The sequence below is a fragment of the Osmia lignaria genome, chromosome 16 (genome assembly GCF_051020975.1).
Source record: "Osmia lignaria lignaria isolate PbOS001 chromosome 16, iyOsmLign1, whole genome shotgun sequence".
NCBI lineage: Eukaryota > Metazoa > Arthropoda > Insecta > Hymenoptera > Megachilidae > Osmia > Osmia lignaria.
Genome location: NC_135047.1, coordinates 670132 through 692063, shown reverse-complemented (window position 1 = coordinate 692063; position 21932 = coordinate 670132). Strand labels below are relative to the sequence as shown.

Sequence of the window (21932 nt, the reverse complement as noted above, 5' to 3'; positions counted from 1 at the left end):
TAAAATTATTCAACCTAAGCAATGAAAAAATATTATGGCACAACCCAACACCTTCTTCTACATCCTTCTGTAGACCTATAAAATTTACATTTTGCAAAGAAACACCTGAGGTCATTCACACAGAAGTTGAACGCATTAACGAAGAAATATCGTCGTTAATTCCTACAGTCATTAATTCGACTGAAATTAGTCACCAATTAGTCATGACAATGGTAGACGGAAAAATCTGTAATGTGCTGTCAGAAACGAGTCCCGCTATGAGATGTTACATTTGCGGTGCAACACCAAAGTGTATGAACGATTTGACACAAATTGATAAAAATTCATGTAACGAGAGATACTATAAATTTGGACTATCCCCTTTACACGCCAAACTTCGTTTTTTTGAATGCCTCTTACACCTATCATATAACCTTGATTTTAAAAAGTGGTCAGCTTCTAGACCTGAATATAAAAAACTACAAGCAGACAAAAAATTATTAGTTCAAACAAAATTTCGCTGCGAATTAGGGTTAATTGTAGACCGGGTTAAACAAGGAGGTGGGACCTTTAACGACGGCAATACCGCACGAAGATTCTTCAAAAATCCGAAAATCACAGCTCAAATAACAGAAGTAAATGAAAATATAATATACAGATTTTCCGTCATTCTTCAAGTTATATCGTCTGGACAAAAAATTAATGTTAAAAAATTCGGTCGTTATTCTTACGAAACTGCTAAATTATTTGTAACACTTTATCCTTGGTACTACATGCCCGTAACAGTACATAAGATTTTAATGCACGGAGAAAAGATTATTGAAGAGGCAATAGTTCCCATTGGTCAGTTATCAGAAGAAGCTCAGGAAGCTCGTAATAAAGAATTTAGAAAATTCCGGGAATACAAGTCAAGAAAGTGTAATAGACAATCAACCAATGAAGATGTCCTGCACAATTTGCTAGTAACATCTGACCCATTTATCTCATCTCTCCGACCTCGATTAGTAAAATCTATAAAACAACTGCTAATTCCTGAAGCAATGGAACTCCTAATCCTAACAGACATCGATGAAACTGTTGAAGGAGAGGAAACTCCAATGGATATCGATACATAGGTAATTAGTTTTTAAATTTATATATTTTTCACGTTTTTATATTTAATAATTAACCGTGACTACAAGATACACCTAATAATTTTTGTACAGTATGTGTGAAAAAGGGTTAGATGTATATAGCCTTGAAGGATTGCGTCATTTTTTATCTCAGTTATTCTGCTTGACATGAATAAAAAGTGTGCAAATTTATAGAACAAAATTCTAAGCAGTTCCGAAGTTATTGGCATGTCCAGTTATTTGCCTTACTCGTTCCACTGCGTTCCAACGCGTCGTCGACGGTTCGATTGACGCACACATATTCACATACGAGCTGCGAATGAGCGTGCGGTCGAGCACAAAAAACGAACAAACTGCGCCCTACAGAAAAAACGAGGAACTAAATTTGTGGTCTGTTTTACCTTTTTGACGTCTTTCGCGAGCGAAAGATCAACGAAATTGTAGTTTTCGGTTTTTGTCTAAACGAAAGCTTGTACACCATCCCCTGGGTCCTCGTTTTGCTCTATCCGACCCAAAGAATGGCGCTCTGGTCTCTATTTGGACATTCATTTCGAAAAAATGTTTATATTACAAATAAATTAATGCAGGTGAGTCTGATCCGCCATTTTCTTGACTGTGGACAGACACAAATTTTAATATTTTATAACTTTTTGACGATTTGGGTAAAATAAGGACCAGAGCGCCATTCTTTAGGGCCTTCTGGACACGTCCCTCAAATTTTTTTGCATTCTGTTTAGAAATGACGACGAAAACCGAAAACTCGCGTCTAGGGATTTTTCTAGAGACTGTCGGTAAAGTTTTCGACGCTCGCATCGCCTTAAGATGATGCAAGCGTCGAAAACTTTACCGACAGTCCCTAGAAAAATCCCTAGACGCGAGTTTTCAAATTACGTCCTCATTTCTAAACAGAATGTAAAAAAATTTGTGGGGCGTGTTCAGGAGGTTCTAAAGAATATTTGTCTGGTCCTTATATTATCCAAATCGTCAAAAACTTATAAAATATTGAAATTACTGTCTGTCAACGGTCAAGAAAATGGCGGAACGGACTCACCTGCATTGATTTATTCATAATATAAACATTTCTGCCAATAGTTTGTCCAAATAGGGACCAGACTGATATTCTTTGGGTCGGATAGAATAAAACGAGCACCCAAGGGATGATGTACAAGTCTCCAGGTAGAAGTAATTTGAAAACTACGATTTCGTTGATTGTTCATTCGCGAAAGACGTCAACAAGGTAAAACAGACCAGAAATTTAGTTCCTCGTTTTTTCTGTAGGGCGCAGTTTGTTCGTTTTCTGTGCTTGACCGCGCGCTCATTCGCAGTTCGTATATGTGAATATGTTTGCGTCGACCGAACAGTCGATGACGATACAATGTATCGTGGAGAATGGGAAGTTCGAGTCTTGAAGAGGCGATGAACTCCGACGCGTAAATTTTTTTTCACGCATCGTTCTATTGACTATGATAGCGATTTTCAACCCATGTGTCACAAGACGTACTATGATTATTTTTTGTTGCTATTATTATTCTTTTTTTTAGTGAAACTGAATAACAAATACGTCCTTCCCGATTTCGATGATTTTTTGATATGTTATAAAAATTGATATTCTGAACAATTTGGTGAAATACTGATTACTTATGAAAAGCACCCCAAAAATAAATAAGTTGCCAGAGTTATTAAAATATTTTTAGACAGATAAGTTAGTATGTTTTTTCAGCATAGAATGTGATATTATGCTGGACTCTCCTGATTTTGCGTTATGTCCAAATATTGGATGAATAGGTAACGAAAATGTGATGCTGGAAGAACAACACGGCTGGAGCGAGTTCTTCAATGTTGGCGAACGTAGAAAAGGGCAAATAGCGAAAGAGAAAGAGGTCCGAGAATTAAAGGGCCTGAGAAAAAACATTTGAGTGAAACAATATTAATTCAACAATAACTTTTTTATTTTTCATTTTTGCTAAATAAAACTTTTACCAATGTAATTGTAAGATTCTTCTGATTAAAATAAGACCAAACACCATATAATTTGCATTATTTTTACTTATTTAGATATAAATAAGTAAATAAATAATTATAATTCAAATTATGCCATGTTTGATCTTGTTTTAATCAGAAAAATCTCATAAATACGTTAGTAACATTGTCATTAAAAAAAATTCAAAAATAAAAAGGTTTTAATCTTAAATTTTGATTGTGTTAGTATTGTCTCACACGTACATGGGTATTTAAACTTGCTTTTTTCCCTGTACGCTGCTTCGATTCTCGGCTGTAACCACATCAAAGGCAAGCCGAACTCGCTCGAGAAACTGTGGTTTCTCGGCACACGCAAAAATTGGTCTGATTCATCGTACATGATACATATAGCTATCGTAGCATCCGTGTGTCATTTAGGTGTATGCGAAAAGTGACGTAGCATAGCATGACGTTAGTTGGATGCGATAATTCAGGTGGCGTTGAAATCAGTTTCTGTTCGGCCTAATTTTCGATGAAACGTTGACTGTTTTACCGACGCGGAATTCGAAGTTCGGCCTCCACGCTAGCATCGCCTTAAAGTGCGTTTGAGTTCTTGTGAACTTTTGCGTAATTTTGTATAATGATTCAAATTGATTAGTTCCAAGTTTATTGTGTATCGCGTATCAACGCCTTCGTCTTAACGATTGATTAACTTTTGTGTTTCTTGTTATTTGTTAAATATTTTATGTTATTAAAACTCTTTAAGTTTGATTTTAATTAGTTTATCAGTTTAGAGTTAAATGCGATTAAATAGATTCAACTTATATATGAAGTGAGGAGTAGGTAAAACAGAACACGCTATACCGACAGAGGTTTTTTTACCGTGCACTTGATCTACTTTACCATCTCCCCACAACTCGTGTGGCGTCGCTGAGCGTTTCCGCTTCCGGCGCTCGATTTTCAATTGTTTATGATTTTGTTTATTAATTCAGATTTTAAATTGTTCTCCTTCCTGTCGTTTAAAATTTGTATCGCACCGTTGTGCTGAGCCTCAAGATTTAGTTCATTACTTTTGAATTTATATATTGTTCTTATATTATATGTGTTGTTAAAAAATTCTAAAGTTGTTCCAATTCTTGTTCAGCAGGAAACCTTTTTGCAACAATTCAATAAGAGCCCTGGTAGAAGATGGAGTACACGCAAGCATTGAGCATGGCCTATAGTATCACTGACATAGAGGAATATGCTATTCAAATCGCTACTGTGATATGTAGTTGTGGGGAAATGAACATCGATCAAGCTAGATCTTATTACAAACTCATTAACCCTGATGCGTGGGACGCTGCAGATGAACATCGCTTTAAGATGTTTGCGAGCCTGATGCAATATGAGGGGTTCAACCCAAGGCAAATGATTGCCGTGCTACTTCGAAAGCATAAGGATATGGCTCAGAACATCGAAGCTTCTCCTGATGCTTTGACGTCAGTATCTGGTAAAGTCATGGATAGAGATCAGGGACGCTCAATCTTGGTCTACACAAGCAATGAGGCTTTCCATCGTGACATGCGATTTGTCTGCTGGATGTTCATTATCCGTACAGCATCCTTTGGCAAGATCAAAAATATGAACAAGAAGCTTATGGTAAAAATCATAGATATGTTAAAACACAAATACGATATCAACACGACAAAAAGAAAGCCAGGTGTTTCCTTAAATTCAAAGATCATCACTGTTCCACGTATAGCAGCTTGTTTCCCAACAGTGACTGTAAAAATTTTTCTTGAAGAACATGGACGGCCCATCTTTGAACCATCAATCATTTTCGGGGATGTGCAAATGCCTCGTGCCATGTTGGCTCCTATGGTGGCTTCCTGTATACCATATAATTTGAAAATATTCCAATCTATATTATTGGCAGTGTCTGTTGCCAAGGATTGTACTCTTCATTCAGAGGGCCAGAGAATCCAACTCAAACGGCTTGCAGATATTCTTGAAGCCTCTTTCAGTTCCAATGCTGTGCCTGAGGAGGAAAAAACGAAAGTATGCATAGACTGGGGTCTTCTACTGAAGGAGAATGAACCTGCTCCATTTGTTGAGGCAGCTAGACTAAAAGCTGTGGAGTATGTTCGGCGAGTGAGGGTTGGTGATCTAGATTTGGAACAAGTTTTAGCTTCCATGTGAGTAGAGAGGCAAGTGACAGAAGTAAAATTAGACGTTAGACGTTAAATTTGCATGCTAGAGCTATCATGGTGTATGAAATGTGGTTTCTAGCCCTATCATGCTTAATAAAACTTAATCAAGTATCCTGATTCTGTCACAAACCCTTACTATTAAGAACTAGCAAAACTCACATTTGTCCTACAAATTTGGCATTATCTGAGATTTGCTGCATATAAAACGAGTCACGGGATGGTAATTCAGAACCATGAGTACGGGCCCATACTGACTCTACTAAACATGAACTCACTCGAAAATCGACGGATAGTATGTGATCTATTCTATATGTATAAGTTAGTCAACGGCACTATACGATGTTCGCAGTTACTCGAGAAGTTGAATTTCTATGTCGCAAACAGGACGTTCCGTATTACTTCTATGTTTTACCCGTGTATTTATAACATTAATTTAACTTTCTCAGATTCTGTTAACCGCATGTTATTTAGCGAATCATTATTGCCATTGTATTGATTTCTTCTCCGGATCGACCACTTTATTTAAAAATAATCTTGTTAGACTACTTGAACACAGTTAATGTATTACCAACTCCAGAAGTTGTAGTGACGCACTATTATAATTGTAACCGCACTGTACATTAAAGGGATGTTTTTCCATATACAAAGAAATAAATTAAATTAAATTATCTATACATAGTAAATTCTAAATATACAATGATCCATCTGCTGGACCTAAATATCTCATTGAAATGAGTATTACATCAATCAGTGTCCATACTCCGAGTCCTCCAAAACTGAACAATTTACCAATTCCCTCTTGCCAATGACCCAAATAAAACCTGCAATTTATACTAAAATAAGTGAACTAGTTTTAATAGATATTTAATATTTCGTTTATAAAATATACCTGTCAGCTCCAAAACCTCCTAATGTAATACTTAAAATTAGAGCAGTGGACCAACGATATCCTACAGTCCAATTGCATAACAAATTTTTCATAAATTTACGTCTTCCTAAACACAATATATCACCGTTTACTGTACAATTTGTTCTATAATACTGTCGAGGAGAAGCTACAGAGCTACAAGAATTTTTTTGATGACATTCATGCTCCCAGTGTTCCGTTTGATAACAATAACGGCATACATATTTTTTTTGGAAGAATTGCTCACCCTTAAATTTCATTGTACTAATTAGTATTAAATACACATTAGATAAAATGATGTCATATTTTTATATTACTTACAACACAATCAATGTGTTCCAAAACGGAACAGTTAGCAAAATATACATCTCCGTATACACAATTAGGATCTAAATTACATTTTAAACATTCTCCACTTAATTCTGAACAAGCAACACCACCTGGACACGATCTTGCAATTTCTTCCTATGAAGATTGCAATTATTTAAGATACCTTTTTAGTATTTTACTACTGTATTATTTTAGTACTATACCTTTTTACTATTAAATGCAGGCGTGGAATTCACATTGGCCTCTTTCATTGCATAATTAATCACACTATCTGTAATAAATTTATTATATGAAAAATATTAACTTTTAATTAAAAAATTGTTCATGAAAACATATAAGGTTAAATTGAATTTACCATAACCCAAATGAACCTCTTTTACAGTAATTGACAAAATTGCCAAAAGAATGAAAATCACATTTCTTGAGTTAATTCGTACAACATTCATTATGAATAGTGTTTCATTGATCGAATAGACACTCGATATACACGGAAACTCAATAACCTTCTACTCATTTACGTGCAGTAAAGAGTATAATTCGCACGACTAGTTCATTTGAAGTTTGAATTAAAAATTCATGCGTACGACAAAATTTCACTCGTCCTAAATTAAGAGACTAAGTTTTATAATCTTCAAGGCTAGTACGAGAAAAATTGGGAGTAGATATGATTAAATTCCATCCGAATCAAAACAAAACAACGTGATTCTAGGGACTACTGATGTTATATTTTTCGCACTCGTTTCATTGACGTTATCTAAACTCTCAGATAATATATATACAAATGCATTTTTCGCGTTAAAATTATAACATATTGCGACGATTTTTCTCGTGAAATACATTACTAATTTAAATATTATCCTTATCATGCTTAAGTAGCCGTGTACGAATTGTATGAAATATTTTCTATTAAATATAGTAGTTTCTCTACTATTAAATATATGTACAAGTAAATGTATGTCTCCTCACGATTGGTTGATATCTTCCTTAAACTATAAGACTAGATCGTTCGTGTACTATATTACAATGTCTTCTGACTTAAAAGAGAGACTTTCTAGATAACATTTCCTTTCAGGCAAATCATAGACGCATTTATACATGCAACTTGTGCATTAATATTTTGTAAATATTGAGAGAACTTGACAATCTTGTTAATGTGAAGAAAAGTCGTGAGGATTTCCTCTTCAAGTCGCTTGTGTTCGTGTTAATTGGAACAATGTGCGTTGCTATTTATTGTTATGAATGATCGAACAGTTTTTCGAAAAAACGTTAAAATAACGAGGTTCCGTATATGTGCGTACACTTGTTTCTAACAATCAGCTGACTTCCGGAACTAATACGGGCGAAAATGTTAGTGAGGTTTTGCATTCTTTCCGCTTGACATAACAGCCCACATATAAGCAAACAAGTGCTTTATTTTTTTCTAATTCTATTAATCAGAAACTGACATGTTTAGTTCTTTGTGATATAAGCTTGTTTGAAAATAAACTAATACGATCCGTGTAATCGTGTAACTGTTGAACAGATAATTTAGAGGTAAAAAACATGTTAACACTTTTTTTATGATACATAGTTTCATGCGACGGTTATGCTATATCTATTTAACACAGCTTTCAATTATTTTATTAGTCATTGAATAATTTTTAATTAATTACATATTAATCTAGTATATGGGTAACTTGAGGTACAGAGAGATAAAAATCATTCTTATTTAATTTTTAATAGATAACATACCAGTTATACAGTAAAGATAATATGAATTCTGAAGAAGGTACAAGTAATAACCAAAACAAAACTGAAGCAAGAGTAGAAGGAAATTTAAAGAAAAATGGTAATCAATCAATTGATCAAACAACCAAATCATCTAAAGTTACACTGCTTGAAAGCAAATTATGTGGAAATCAACTTAAGTTAAATAATAAACTAGATGAGAATAGTGCCAAGAATCATTTGTCTTCTAAGGCTTCAGTTGCATTTGCTAATGGTACAAAATCCATTCAAGCTAGCACATGCAATTTCACTAATTCTATGGACCAAGATAGAAATGATGGCATGTTGAACATGAGTGTACCTTCCATGTTTTTGAATACTAATAATATCAAGCCTCAAACTGTGAACAATACTGTTACAAGTCAATTGAAGCATAAGACTGTATTAAATACCAGCGCTTTAAATTTGCCTAAACCTCAGATGCACTTAAATTTATCTTCCAATCAAATCAACAATACCCATACAAATCATGCTTGTTCTTATAATGCTGGCACTGCGTCAAATCCTGTTTTACATTTAAACAATTCAGCACTAGCTTCTTCTTCGATGCAACCAAATTTATCAGGAATTAAACCAAATGAAGATATTGATATGAAAAATAATGTAGATTATATTTCTGGAATTGAGAAGTGTCCGTCAAAAGTGTCGTGCAGTTCAGATTCAAGTCCTGAAATGGATGGTGCCTGGGCATCAAAATCCTATGGATCTAAGTGTGTATTAAACAATATAGGAGGTAGTATAGGTTCCACAAGTCAAGGAACATGTTGTTTCTTAAGACCTAATATTAATGGTAATAGAGAAGTAGCAGGACCAAGTGGATTGCAAAAAGTATGTTTCATAAGTTAGTATTAGAATGTGTTTATTAATGTATTATGAAGTAATTCCAACTTTCTAAACTAGAGTATTCAAAAAGAACCAAGCGAAAGGAGGGATTCAAGTTCTGGAAATGAGGGTGATATGTCAGATGGAGAAGATTATTGTATTTATACATACAAAGGAAATGACGACGTGATTCATTTAGCTCAAAAGGAAGAAGTAAATCAGAGACAAGTAGAAGAACACGAAGAAGAAGGACAATATCATAGCGGTAGATCAAGTCCAGAGATGGACTTTTTAGAAATGGATTTTGATCCTGGGCCTTCTTGCGAACAGGTATTGAATAATTCTAGTTAAGGTGTAAGATTATTTTTTATCTAAACATCTTTAATACAGGATACAGGAGATAGCGATTTGGCCTCTATAAATGAAGACATACAGAATATAGCACTAGATAATGTAGATCCAGATCCAGTATTAAATGACTTAAGTAGTGGTAAAGTTGTGTCTAGACAAGGAATTGCAACTACGTCACAAAATCCTAAACAAAGTGTACAAAATGTGAATAATACAGGACCCCAGCAATGTTCTAGTAGCCAACCTGCACCAGAACCAAGTATAAAACCAAGTTATCCTTCATCATGGATGCCAAGCACGAGTGGTGCTACTGGTACATTGTTACTACTACTATATATTATAGAAAAATATTTCGTTCGTTTATAGCACTACGTATAACTATGAATCTATAGGAAAATGGGAAACTCTTGGCATGCATCGTAATACAGGATGCCCCTTACGAGAATCTTACGGATATCATAATACGAGCGGAGATCTTATTTCACCCGGTGACAATAGAGATTCCGATTCAGAACTTTGGGCTGAATCTTCAGCAGCTTCTGTTCCAGAAAATTCAAATTTAAATTCTAGGAGAGTGAATCTCAGTTCAACTCTTTATCACCGCATGATGGCAAAGAAATTGATGCTCAATAAACAAGCTGCATTTAATCAGAGCGGTGACTCGAATCTAGTTAATATAACTCACTATAATTTCATATCGAGTTTTACAATGCATTGGGGTAATTACATAAATTTTTATATTTATAGGAAAACGAACTGTCTAATGAAAGATTAGATGGCCTTTTACCAGTTGAAAAAGTTATGCTATGGAGTGAACAAGAAGCTACAGTGAAGCAAGTAACACAAATTGGAACTTCCGCTTGTGGTGCTACTTCCGCAATAAACGCTTTAGTATGTGTTCTATTAACTAGTTTTTATACTATTTTAAAACTTTAACTAATTAATGACATTTCATAGCTGGCTTTAAACGTATCGTTTTCATTGGAAACGCTAGTAAAAAGTGTAAACACTAGACAAAGAGAACCAGGCACACCATTACCGCGATATTTATATAGCCGATCGGTGGCAGGATCGACACACAGAGATTTGGCTCGTGGTATCGCTGCAAGTGCGAATGGTACAGTTATAACAAAGTTCTTTGCATTTTATCCGGAAAGGAAAATTTCTCTGTCTCATTGGTTACATTATTGGATATCAAGAGGTAAATGATTAGGAAAAAATATGCAAAGGATCAGTGTTTCGATTGCTTGTTATGTAAATATTTCCTTATTGTATCATAGGTGCTGCACCTATAGCAACGTTAAATTTACAACATTGTGGAGAAGGGTGTGATATTCCGGATGCTTGGCATCACCAAATGATATTTGGTGTAGGACAAGCAGGAATATATTTAACTAATCCATTAGAATGTTTACCCGAACAGGTTGGTTAAAATTAAAATTAATAATTTAAATAATTTAAATAATACAAATTTTAATGAATTTTAGTACGTTTGGCATCAACTTGTAAGTCCCAGTATTTTATTAGTACGAAGAGCTGATGTTTTAGCTCACTGGAATCCTAATACAGACCTAACACCACTCGCTACTATGGATCATAAGTGGCGAAAGCTCAACGTTCTCGGTATATTTAATTTCTTATTTCAGAGACATAACCTAATACGTTGAGATTGTTAATATTATTTTAATATATTTCATTATTAGGGCAAGTTGTAAATATGGTACGCGAAGCAATGTCCCAGAGGCGACAAGCAAATAGTGTAACTAATGGTGCAACTCACATTCGTATTCCTGCGTCCTATCAAGCAGGAATTACATTAGTTATGTGTGCAGATTCTGCTGCTGCTTCCGAGTTGTTAAATGCTGAACAATTACCATTACTCTAGTCTTGTTGATCAAAATTAATAAAATCCAGGCTGCCCCCTTTTTTATTTGTAATAAATTTAATTAGCAGGCTGGTCCGCACAATGTTATTTACAATAGTTCGTTTACTATGCAAAACAATTAGGGTCAGAATTGAAATGATTTACATTTTTAACACGAAATACGTTTGTATTCAAAGAGAATATTAACAATTAAAATATATTTCAATAGAATATTTCCGTTTTATATGCAGTTATATTTATAAATCCATATATTAAAAAAAATTTTAACAAAATATTGGGGCTTGTATGTTTTATTTTTGAATGGTAAACGTAATGTTTAGATTCCGTCGAAAAAATGGTCACTTTATGCACAGCATTAAATTTGATTTTATTCGTAGATATGATTAAAGGTAAGTTAATCACACGTTACAAATTGCTTTGGTAATTAAAGACAGAACTTAAAGTGTATTTCATATAAATTTTAGTACAGAATATTTCAATTTTAAGTTATTCTATGCTGGAATCATGAAAATGTGCTTGCTAAAGATGTGTCGTTCAAAGCACCTCATTGCTTTGTGCAATTGCATTGACATAAATATTGAACTTATGTACACAGTACAATCTATTTAATAACCTTCTCTTTTTTTGTTAAACTCTCTCAGAGAGTTTATTTTTATTTAAGACATACTGAAAGAAAAAAGTAAAGTATTAGTCAATATTAAAATTAATAATATTTCTTTACTTTAGAAATATGTTACCTTTCTATAAGAGATGCACGCATAGTTGAGGTAATAGCAGCTGGGGCAGCTTCATTAAGCTTAAAAACACTTTCGATCACTGAAAGTTCTGTCGAGGTTGTATCCATACCACAAAAAGATGCCCAATCATTTACAACCATTCCTGCAGCTATAACATCGCTGCCTCTGTTTACTGTACCTGCCTATATGATATTTATATATTTTATAAAATATAATCAAATTTTTTCTCCTTTAAATTCTCTGTTTCTTACAGAGATTATATTAAATTATCTTACAGCAAGTGGAACTTGTAATAAAGATGATAGTTCATCTTGATCCTGTATAGATGTTTTTGGATGCACTAAACCACCTTGATTTGATAACACTGAATACGAGCCTACCAAGACATTACTTGCCACAGTTTGTCTAAAAACTTCTACATTCAATGTATCAGCTAAAATTTCTTCCGTTTCCTATAAAATATAAAATTATATGTATCATGGAAACAACCCAATTGAAACTGTCATTTGGAAATACTTGCCCTATCAAGATCAGGATGAACTAGAGCCACATAATCATTACATGCAATCACATTACCCAACGCAGAGAGTCTTTCTTCAATTCTTTGCACTTTAACATTATCTGGCAGTGAGTTTCGTATGTGCTGCAATTCTGTATCTGTAGTTGTGTTTGGGACTAATAAACCATTCTTGTTTCCTATTTAAATTTATTTTTATTATAAAATTGATTAATACGAAAACTTCAAAGGTTACAATTTTTATATCATATATGCTTACCGACACATAATCGGCCTATTATCCGACATCCTGCAACCGATGCGTGAATTACAGGAATGGTTTCAGCTAATTCAGCCTCGAATACACTGTAATTACCAACATCTATTTTATTGAACGTAAATATTTATATTATGTTTTACGTCAACGTGTTTTATAGGTTAAGAAATCAACAGGCCGCTCATGAAAATTATTGCATCATTACGCATAATCGCGAAACAATTCTTACTAACACAATCAAATGTTGGCAGTTAAAACAAACCCCACTACATACACCTATTATTACCTGTAAAAATTCTCGGAACCGCCGATTGCTACGAGGCAGTAAGAATTGGTTAGCTTGGAAAATACTCCGATTTCATTGTTATTTTCGAACTGTACACGTACCGCCATGATTACAATGATGTAAATTTACATTAGCGTTCAACAATTTGTATAAAAACTAAAAAATCAAAGCGTGAAACACTTATCAATGTCTAAAATACGCACGCTAACCTATACTTCACACGCCGATTTCTTTCTACCCGCTACACGAGGTTTATGTCCACCGTTGCCAGGAGATGTCCCTACCGTAGAGATAAAACAGTAACTATAGATACAAAAAGATTGAAGATGTTCATTCATGAGAAGTCATAATTTTGGGGATTCCAGACACCCCGATCCGCAGTACTTACAGAACACAGTCGGTATGACATCGTGCCTGTTTTACCAATCCCTCTTTTACCGTAACAAAAAAGATACAATTTTGACTCCCTCTGATTATGTTTTATAAACAAATGAAGACCAGCACAAGACCGAAAAATTATCAAAATAATTGTAAAACAAATTTTTATTCACTTCATGCTCCTTGGTAAATAAATTATTTTAAAAAAAGCAACTAAGTTATTATTTAATTTACCCAATTTTTTTTCTGAGGACTTTATTTAATTTACACAATTTCCCATTAAATAAATCATTCAAAAAGGAAATTGGATAAATTAAATAATAACTTAGTTGCTTTATTTAAAATGATTTATTTACTAAGGCCCATTAAACAAATACAAGTTTATCAAAGAATTATTTTAATAATTTTTCTGTCTTGCGCTGATTTTGACAAGTGACATGTCATCAACAGAATCAAAGGGAGTCAAAATTGTGTCTTTCTGTTATCAGTGCGTGGTGTGGTGAAGGAGGGACTGATAAAATAGGCACGACTGTCATACCGGCAGTACTCTCTGCATGCAGACCTAACCTCACTTCGGGGTGTCTGGCACCCCTAATTCATATTAAATTGTTCCTCTTACCAAAGAAACTTTGTCTTCATTTTGGATAAGTTTTAATTAACACTACAGGGAATAGTCAAAAGGAATTTTTAATATAATTAACTACGACAAATGATTTTCACACAATTCCTTTATTGAAAGTCTTGCAATAATAGTAGCAACAATTGTACAAAAAAAAGTATTCTCGTAACGAGTCGTATCGTCGCAAGAATAATTTGAAATTTTGATAAAACGCAGATGGCTTCTGCGTATCGAATGCTGCGTTTGTATAATATTAATAAAACCAGTAATTGCTGAAAATCACCGCTTTATTAACAACATTATCATAAGCATTATAAATACGCTTTATATTATAGTTCTCGTTTTTTTGATTGGTTCAGACGTTGTACAGATTTTTATTGGAACATAATGGCAGTATTATTTGGCAAGAAAATTATTTCCACTATGAAATCTATCGATTAACATTTAAAAAGTTAGCGACAATGCTGCGCTTTTTTGATCATTAACGACAATACCGACCGATTCGCGCGAAACCTGTGGCGCGAAAGAAATGATTAACCGATCGATGATTCGTTCGTACGCTATAATATCCATCGATGACAAGAATCGCGGTTAAATTCGAAGAGAACGAATTACGATCGATCACCAGTGTCGATCGTGTATCGCTGTTCAGTCTCCTAATCAATTCTTCTCCCTTCTTTCGTGTTTCATCTTCCTCCCGTTTGTTCGCTCCTTTCCCCTACGACGTGCGCGTGTACATCAATATAAAATAGAAATATGTAGTAAAATCCTCAGTTGTTCGAGCTTGGCTTGAATGTCGTGTACTGGGGTGGCTTCTCGATCTTGCAGTGGGGCTTCAGAGTTGCTAAACGATCGGGTTTGAGAAACAGCTGCTCCCCCTGCACAATTTTCATCTTAAGGATCTTAAACGGTCAGTTTTGCCGCGCACGCATGCGCTCATCCAAAGCGCTGTCGGAAAACTCTACGATTCTACGGGTTCAATTATATACGTAGCAGTCAGGGATGTAAAAAACTAGAATATACAGAGTGCAGCTTGTGCAATTTCATACGTGAAATAGAAAGGAACAGGGCTGTTTTTTTACAGCATCAGAATTTTAATCGAGGCTTTTGTTTTTATTTGAAAGGCGTCATGCTCTTACAAGGGGAACTACCCAAGTGTTACACTCACTTATTAATGAATCTTTGCCAGCTCACACGCATGATAGACTCACACATACAATTCGCAATCTACAGATCCACGGTTCAAATCCTTGGTTCCCAACATTTTTTTTTTACGATAATTTGTCTCTTTTTGAATAACTATTACATAAAAATTATCATTATAAAAAAAAAAAAAAAAAAAAAAAAAAAAACAGTAACCCAGGATTTGAACCGTGGATCTCTAGATTGCGAGTTGTATGTATGAGTCTGTCATACTTCTCAATGTAAGTAGTAACTAACTTTAATTATTAATATCTTTTAAACAATTAGTCGTCTGCCCACAAAACGGGGTATAGGCGTGTTCAGCTCGACGAGCTCTACAAGCTGGCAAAGTTTCATTAATAAGTGAGTGTAACACTTGGGTAGTTCCCCTTGTTAGATGGGTCAGGGAACCTTATCTATTTTAACGCGTTCAATGTCACAATGAAAAAGAAAATATTATTTCAAGTCATTTTTTTAGTAGTAACACTGGTTATTGTTTAAACTTACGGAAGTGAACGCGTTGAAAAGCTGAAATACATGGATTTTAATACTTTTTACTATCGATCCATGAGAGGATATATGTACCGGTATCCGGTATATCATTTCGAATGTTTGCGAATGAAAAATAAATACTCGCGCGCACGTTGATATTATCTATATCCGGTATAATATTGTGGTAAACAGTGTGGATAAATGTTTAAACTGGCTTGATTAATCGAAAACGAACAGAGTGGATTGCCTAACGTTCGATTCTTAAACAGAAGTTTTCCAATTTTTGATTAATCCGTTTTTCACCGTTTAAATGTAACATTGAAAACTGAAGATACAAATATAAACGAACACGTACGTTTGAAACTTAACTGTTCAATAATTGATACATCAGAAACACTGATACTGTTCCTCGCTAGACAAACTGGACTTTAAATTACCTACTGTGGATGATTGCAAATGTGCTGTTAATTAGATATGCACTAACTAACTCATGTCGTCGCGTCATGCTCGTAAATGATTTAGCTAACGTGAAGTTTTCCACGGGGTGCACTAGGGATGGTAGGACACGTACAAGCACGAGTAATGCAACATGTAAGATATCGTGTAATCCAGCAAACTTGTCAGATCTACTTTTCCTTGTTTTGTTCGCGAACAGCAATGTAGAAAAATAAACTGAGAATACCGGGAGTCGAACCAGCCTAGTCTCTTGGGTTTTGTATCCAGCTACCTTATCCATTACGCCATAGCCAGTTCTTCGTCATTTATTGGGGTATTTTATTGGGGTTCCAGCTCCTGATCGCGTAATAAGGATAGACGTTCAAGAAAAAGGACCCTCCTACCATTTGCCTCCGATCTTGGGAGAATTTTCGAAAACCTTAGGGAGAGCCTATAGTTCTTCTCTTACATTTAACGTTACACGATATATTACACGTGCTTGTGCGCGTCCATGGAGGGTCTACGGATAACAAACGGACAAGCACACGCATCTGTATGATCATTTTTTTAATGACAACATCATACACGAAAGAGTAATTCGAAGTTCGTTTCAGCTGCTTTCGATACATGTATACTTAGCGTCATCTCACGTTGATTACTCGCTACGTGTCTGAACGGATAAATATTTAAATATAAATCGGCCTTAAAATCTGTTTACGGTTCGTCCACCAATCTACACGTTATGACTTTATAATTGTAAGTGGAATCAGACACGCGTATGTACAGTCGAACTTTCTTGAATAATTGTCAGCTCTTGATTTCGGTTAATTAGAGTAACGTTTCATACGATCTAACAACGGTATCCTCGCAATTGATCAGTATCATTTGATTATTGGAACGAGTAAATCGGTAATCGAACACACGATTATCATCTGTGCTTGCTAATTGTATCGGTGATTACAAGCCGTTAATGGCAACAAGATTCTCTCGGCAACGATTCGTTTTTATTCATTTAATTCTTTTTAACTGTCCTCACAACCATGTGTGTATGTATACAGGGTGTTTCAAAAATGATGTACACCGTGAAAAACGCAAATTATTCGCAGCAAACAGAACCAAGATTCCTTTTGCCATGTAGAATTTATCATTAATACGGTATACATCTATTTTGAATCAATCAGTATGTACACAGGGTATTAAAAAATTCCCTAAAGACCTCTACGCCGTTGGATAGATCACGAAAAATCGAAGCGAGAAGTTCTGTAGCATTTTTCGATGAGATCAGTAGTTTAGTCACATTTCGTTGTTGAAAATTGAAAAATTGACCAATCAGCGCGCAGCTTGAGTGGCAAGACCCGCGGAGTAGGAGACTAGCTTCCTCTGTCGCCGACGAGCTGCGCTGCTGAGCGTCGCGCTTACGCATGCGCCGAGAGTCTTACCACTTAAGCTGCGCGCTGATTGGTCAATTTTTCAATTTTCAACAATGAAATGTGGCTAAACTTTTGATCCCATCGAAAAATGCTACAGAACTTTTCGTTTCGATTTTTCGTGATCTATCCAACGGTGTAGAAGTCTTCAGGGAATTTTTTAACATCCTGTATAAGTAAATGAAGAAATAAGCTTCTTTAATACCTCGACAATAGACGGCGTAATATTTATTAAAGAAGGTGGATACAGTTTACGAGAATCAGTCTTTCGAAGGACGCGTGGCCGTACCGGAAACGGTCCTGTTTCAAATGCGACAACGAAACGAAAGCAGTGGCAAAAGGATGCAATGCAGCAGGTGGACCAAACGAAACTCGTAATGCAATCGCGTTTATATCGATACAGTCAATTCCCTTACAACGCGTGATTCTCTTTCATTCCATTTTATCCACAACGTTAACAAAGGCTCGATCAATGAATTAAACGGTAAACAATCGTATTGTTCGAGATGATTGTGATCGCGTTATAATAGAAGTGGCTGTATCCGCTACTTACGTACACCTACCTAAATGAAATTACCTATAAGGACATTGCGGTAATTGGGAAAGGGACACCGAGGTGAGGGGTATGACTAGATGCAACCAAATGCATGCGTAATGCACCCTACCGACCGCATAAATCACTCAAGTGACTATCTCGATCGGGGGAAGGACAACGGTGGTCAATACTCGTGCAAGTCCATATTGTCATCATCGTGTTATCGTACGAGTATTGTAACGTAGATGATTAAATGAATGAAATTACGAAGGGTTCCAGGCTTACAAAGTGGATCAGTGAATTATACTAATATTACAACGATCAAATTTTTACTAATAGATCTTTCACGAACGAAGTTTAACGCGAGAATTTCAAACGATCGTTGAAAAAACAGGTAGAAATGAAACCATCGCGCGAACTGCTTTTGTTCAACAAAATTATCCGCATTCGAGTGGAGCACGTGTACTTTTCACATCCTCTCTTTCGAATACGAGTATCGAATGTTCATAGAATCGTTTCTCGGCAAGTGTGAACGAATATACGAGGGTTGAAGAGAAAAAAAAAAAAGCGGAAGAGGAGGGTGAGAAATCGATGACAACCGTGTAAAGTTTGCGTTTAGAAACGTAACGAGTGGATGATTGGCGTTGGCAAGCACTCTAACGCTAAGGTAACTTGAAAATCGAGGGTAAAAGTGAAACGTACGATAGTCGTTACAAATGGAAACCACTAGACCGACGAGGAGCAATCGCTTTTCCTAAAACTGAAAACTCAGTAATCACATTGCTCGTCACCGGACTGGACGATCGAGATTTCACAGAATTTCATTTTCATGCCAGATGAAATTCTTCAACTCTTCCGAGTGTCGATTTAAACATCTGTAAGGTGCAACGGATGCTAAACTCTCGAATGCGAAACTTTTTCTGTAACATCGTACAAGAGAGACAATCGAAACTGCTAAAGGTTTCTTCAAAAAGTTTCGCAAACTCTCCTCGTAAGGGAAAGATCATGCTTCGCGACTTTCAGCGAACGCGAAGTTCTATCGTAACGCGAACAAGCGAACTAATCGGAGCTGGATGAAAGTGTCGCGCGAATTTCACCCTTCTACGTGCAAATTTTTGTAAAAGGACAACTTTTGGACGAAATTGCGTGTACGAGATACTAGAAAAGTAATCCTCTCGCTATGAAAGGGACGCATAGTTGTCGAAAACGAAAAATAAATATGTGCTGCAATCGTTCGTGCATTCGCGCAACTGTGAAGGGAATATACGCGGGACAATGAAGGGAGGGAATAAAACAATATCGAAGGACGTCGCTCAGCGACGTCGTTCTCTACTTCGTGAGAATATAGTTTTGTTCAAGTTCCGTTGTTTCTCTTTCAATCAACTTATCTGACCTGAAGCGTGTACTGTGGTCCATGGTGTTGGCCATGGTGATGATGATGCCTTTGGTAGTGGGGCTGCTGATGCGGGGGGACGTGTTGATAACACTCTTGTTGATACTGTTGCGACGGGACGGGTTTCAGAACGTGATTAGGTCTTTTTTCGGAAGCGTATTGTTGGCTACCACGTTCCATAGTGTCCACGGCTAAACGTGGATCCTCGATCATCGTGTTCGAGGCTTTTGTACTGTAACAGACCAATTTCCCTTTGTTTTCGACTCGCGTGGAATCGTTTGACTATCGTCAGATAGGAAAAAAAGATATAAAGGCAAACACCACTTTATCGGATTACACGGATTGAAAAAAATAACTAATTAGCCGACGATGCTATTATATATTAGTAATTAACGTAAACAGTAACAAAGAGTGTACCGAATAATTAATTACCAGGCACCGTGCGCTATGTTTCCATTGAAAAAGAGTTGATCCGCCGATTTTACATGTAAATTGCTTCGGCGTTTATTCGTGCAAATCACCGACGCGATACTATATCGAGGATGCTTACCAATGCACTTGCTGCAGAGCAGGTACCGTATTTCTGGCCACGCAGCATCTATCCGATCGTAGGAAACAAACGAATCCCATTATCAGCACCGAGAGAACCGTAAACCCGGCAACAGCACCGATAACAAGTGGAATCTGTAACAGATACGAGAAGAACAGAGAAAGGAGAGAAAGGAGACTTGTTTTTTAGCGAATTCTCGTCTCGTCTCCTGTATGTGCACTGAATATTTATGCTCTGTGGCATTTTAATTAAATAGCAGAGTCGCTTGCTTGCACTTATTTAATCAGGATACTAAAGCTGTTGGAAGGACATAGTTGTTTCGTCGAGAGGTACAATCTTATTTCACAAATAATATTATCGTTATAGTTACCTGACCCGGCTCGTCCACTCTCAGCATCAGTGCCCGACGATCGCTTCCTCGTTCGTTCTCCACGATTACGTGGTACAGCCTCTGATCCTCCTTGACCGTGCTAGTTAATTCCAAAACTGCCGTGTAACAATCCTCCGCCGCCAATGGTTCCAGATCCAACGCTCGATAACGTGACTCCAGAACTTCACCTGCCAATGTTTGGTCAGACATTTAAACCCGACAGTGTTCCTTCCCTGTGCAAACTTGCGACGGGTCCTAAGATTCTAACGACCCGATCCCACAGTACCAACGATAAAACTAAAAAAAAAAAAAACAAAATTCAAATAATGGAAGAAATAATAAGAAACTATGAAATAAAAATAAAATCGCAGTGGTACACGCACGTTCGTAATCTCGAGAAGATTCGTCCGGAAAGTTCGAGTCTCAGTTCGAAGGAAAAGATGGATAATTAAAGGCGAGCTCGCGAACTAAGGGGATGCTCGTATTAATTAATCGCGAGTGTACCACTTTCAGCGATAAGGAGTGGTAATTAGTGAGAAGAGATGTACGTAAAAATGAAAAACTGAAAGGGCAAAACCAAAGAGTCGAATACTTTTGGCGGTAGAGCTAGGAGGAAGCAGTCTAACCGGCGTGGAGTCTGGTGCTGCCCCATTCCCAAGCAACCAACCGGGGTTTCGGGTCGGAACATAGTCTGATCTCTAATTTCGCCGGGCTCCCTTCCGTCGTTGCTACCACTAACTTCTCGGTGATGGTTGGTTTCACCACCTACGACACACGTGTTACGGATTCTTTAATTGATATTCCTCTTTAATTGATCAGAGGAACTTAAAGCGCTTTAAAATGGCAAAAATTTTATGTCCCTATCGCTAGCTTTCTGTGTCCCTGCAAAAAACGATGCAAAGCACTCGATGAATTCGTGACGAAGGTACTCATGTACGATGATATTTTTGTTTTCAATCGAACGTTTCCGTAAAAGCGGTCAAATTTTCCGTATCGATTGTAGCGAATATTCAGGAATTGACCGCGAGCAGTGGCCCGGATCATGGATTGCAAAATGTATCGGTGGACGGAAAACAGTGTAGCCGCTATCAAGCGAGGAAAAGCTTGTCGTGAAAATGACGTTTTATTCGTCCGTAATTTTTCCACCCTTCCGTTTCCTCTTTTGCTCTCTCCCTCTACGTGAATTCGATAAATATGAATTTCTCATTTCATATTTAAATACGAGCGAGTGTTCAGTGACGCGTGTCCAGTGTGCGTCAACAGATCGACCAACGAATTGCAAATATAATATTATTAATTATTCACCGATAACCATTGCATCTTTTCCGATTACACTGATTCCGCACTGAAAGCACGTAACCGATGATGATACAATTACAATGTATAAAAAATAGTTAGCTTATATCTCTTTGATGTTTATTAACTTCGTGACGGATTAAATTTTCATTCGA

The 21932-nt window shown here is 36.2% G+C and overlaps 5 protein-coding genes across 11 annotated transcripts in view; 2 read left to right on the top strand and 3 right to left on the bottom strand.

Moving 5' to 3' along the window:
• The first annotated feature begins 3782 nt into the window (after positions 1 to 3782).
• LOC143306159 (uncharacterized) lies at positions 3783 to 5536 on the top strand. 2 transcript variants are annotated; one of them, XM_076692948.1, is made up of 2 exons: positions 3783 to 3893; positions 4198 to 5536. In XM_076692948.1, exon 2 carries the CDS (start codon positions 4239 to 4241, stop codon positions 5229 to 5231), a length of 993 nt encoding a protein of 330 aa, XP_076549063.1. In that variant the 5' UTR covers positions 3783 to 3893; positions 4198 to 4238; the 3' UTR covers positions 5232 to 5536. The 2 variants fall into 2 exon arrangements, with proteins under 2 accessions (XP_076549063.1, XP_076549064.1); XM_076692949.1 differs by lacking the exon at positions 3783 to 3893 and adding an exon at positions 3955 to 4111.
• Positions 5537 to 5927: 391 nt separating this feature from the next.
• On the bottom strand, positions 5928 to 7379 carry amx (TM2 domain-containing protein 3 almondex). Its single transcript, XM_034317570.2, has 5 exons — positions 6835 to 7379; positions 6683 to 6750; positions 6471 to 6614; positions 6132 to 6397; positions 5928 to 6063 (listed from the first exon to the last, which is right to left on the bottom strand). The coding sequence occupies exons 1-5, from the start codon at positions 6923 to 6925 to the stop codon at positions 5928 to 5930; spliced, it is 705 nt and encodes a 234-aa protein (XP_034173461.1). The 5' UTR covers positions 6926 to 7379.
• Positions 7380 to 7553: 174 nt separating this feature from the next.
• Positions 7554 to 11553, top strand: LOC117601150 (uncharacterized). 4 transcript variants are annotated; one of them, XM_034317560.2, is made up of 10 exons: positions 7554 to 7694; positions 8202 to 9074; positions 9147 to 9398; positions 9459 to 9732; positions 9812 to 10089; positions 10167 to 10310; positions 10377 to 10620; positions 10700 to 10842; positions 10907 to 11042; positions 11123 to 11553. In XM_034317560.2, the coding sequence occupies exons 2-10, from the start codon at positions 8232 to 8234 to the stop codon at positions 11302 to 11304; spliced, it is 2496 nt and encodes an 831-aa protein (XP_034173451.1). In that variant the 5' UTR covers positions 7554 to 7694; positions 8202 to 8231; the 3' UTR covers positions 11305 to 11553. The 4 variants fall into 4 exon arrangements, with proteins under 4 accessions (XP_034173451.1, XP_076549061.1, XP_034173450.1 ...); XM_076692946.1 differs by having other exon boundaries at positions 7585 to 7769; XM_034317559.2 differs by having other exon boundaries at positions 7615 to 7826.
• Positions 11554 to 11690: 137 nt separating this feature from the next.
• On the bottom strand, positions 11691 to 13371 carry eIF6 (eukaryotic translation initiation factor 6). Its single transcript, XM_034317569.2, has 6 exons — positions 13101 to 13371; positions 12818 to 12903; positions 12562 to 12737; positions 12317 to 12493; positions 12042 to 12223; positions 11691 to 11970 (listed from the first exon to the last, which is right to left on the bottom strand). The coding sequence occupies exons 1-6, from the start codon at positions 13205 to 13207 to the stop codon at positions 11961 to 11963; spliced, it is 738 nt and encodes a 245-aa protein (XP_034173460.1). The 5' UTR covers positions 13208 to 13371; the 3' UTR covers positions 11691 to 11960.
• An 853-nt stretch (positions 13372 to 14224) lies between these two features.
• The window catches only part of LOC117601151 (kin of IRRE-like protein 3), a 102885-nt gene continuing 95177 nt past the window's right edge, over positions 14225 to 21932 (bottom strand). For all 3 annotated transcript variants that reach the window (XM_034317566.2, XM_034317564.2, XM_034317565.2), the window contains exons 10-14: positions 21108 to 21246; positions 20482 to 20669; positions 20112 to 20245; positions 19562 to 19793; positions 14225 to 14975 (exon numbers count right to left, since the gene is read on the bottom strand). In XM_034317566.2, coding sequence (XP_034173457.1) covers positions 14868 to 14975; positions 19562 to 19793; positions 20112 to 20245; positions 20482 to 20669; positions 21108 to 21246 — 801 coding nt within the window. In that variant the 3' untranslated portion in view covers positions 14225 to 14867. The remainder of the gene's footprint in view (positions 14976 to 19561; positions 19794 to 20111; positions 20246 to 20481; positions 20670 to 21107; positions 21247 to 21932) is intronic.

Excerpts from the sequence above, each read along its gene's own strand:
- amx (XM_034317570.2), bottom strand. The coding sequence starts at position 6,925 with ATGAATGTTGTACGAATTAACTCAAGAAATGTGATTTTCATTCTTTTG. Across the intron at positions 6,615-6,682 it reads CTGCATTTAATAGTAAAAAG|GAAGAAATTGCAAGATCGTG; the intron begins GTATAGTACTAA and ends CAATCTTCATAG. Across the intron at positions 6,064-6,131 it reads GGAGGTTTTGGAGCTGACAG|GTTTTATTTGGGTCATTGGC; the intron begins GTATATTTTATA and ends TATAAATTGCAG.
- LOC143306159 (XM_076692948.1), top strand. The coding sequence starts at position 4,239 with ATGGAGTACACGCAAGCATTGAGCATGGCCTATAGTATCACTGACATA.
- eIF6 (XM_034317569.2), bottom strand. The coding sequence starts at position 13,207 with ATGGCGGTACGTGTACAGTTCGAAAATAACAATGAAATCGGAGTATTT. Across the intron at positions 12,738-12,817 it reads AATAGGCCGATTATGTGTCG|GAAACAAGAATGGTTTATTA; the intron begins GTAAGCATATAT and ends AAATTTAAATAG. Across the intron at positions 12,494-12,561 it reads TTCATCCTGATCTTGATAGG|GAAACGGAAGAAATTTTAGC; the intron begins GCAAGTATTTCC and ends TATATTTTATAG.
- LOC117601150 (XM_034317560.2), top strand. The coding sequence starts at position 8,232 with ATGAATTCTGAAGAAGGTACAAGTAATAACCAAAACAAAACTGAAGCA. Across the intron at positions 9,075-9,146 it reads GACCAAGTGGATTGCAAAAA|AGTATTCAAAAAGAACCAAG; the intron begins GTATGTTTCATA and ends TTTCTAAACTAG. Across the intron at positions 10,090-10,166 it reads AGAGCGGTGACTCGAATCTA|GAAAACGAACTGTCTAATGA; the intron begins GTTAATATAACT and ends TTATATTTATAG.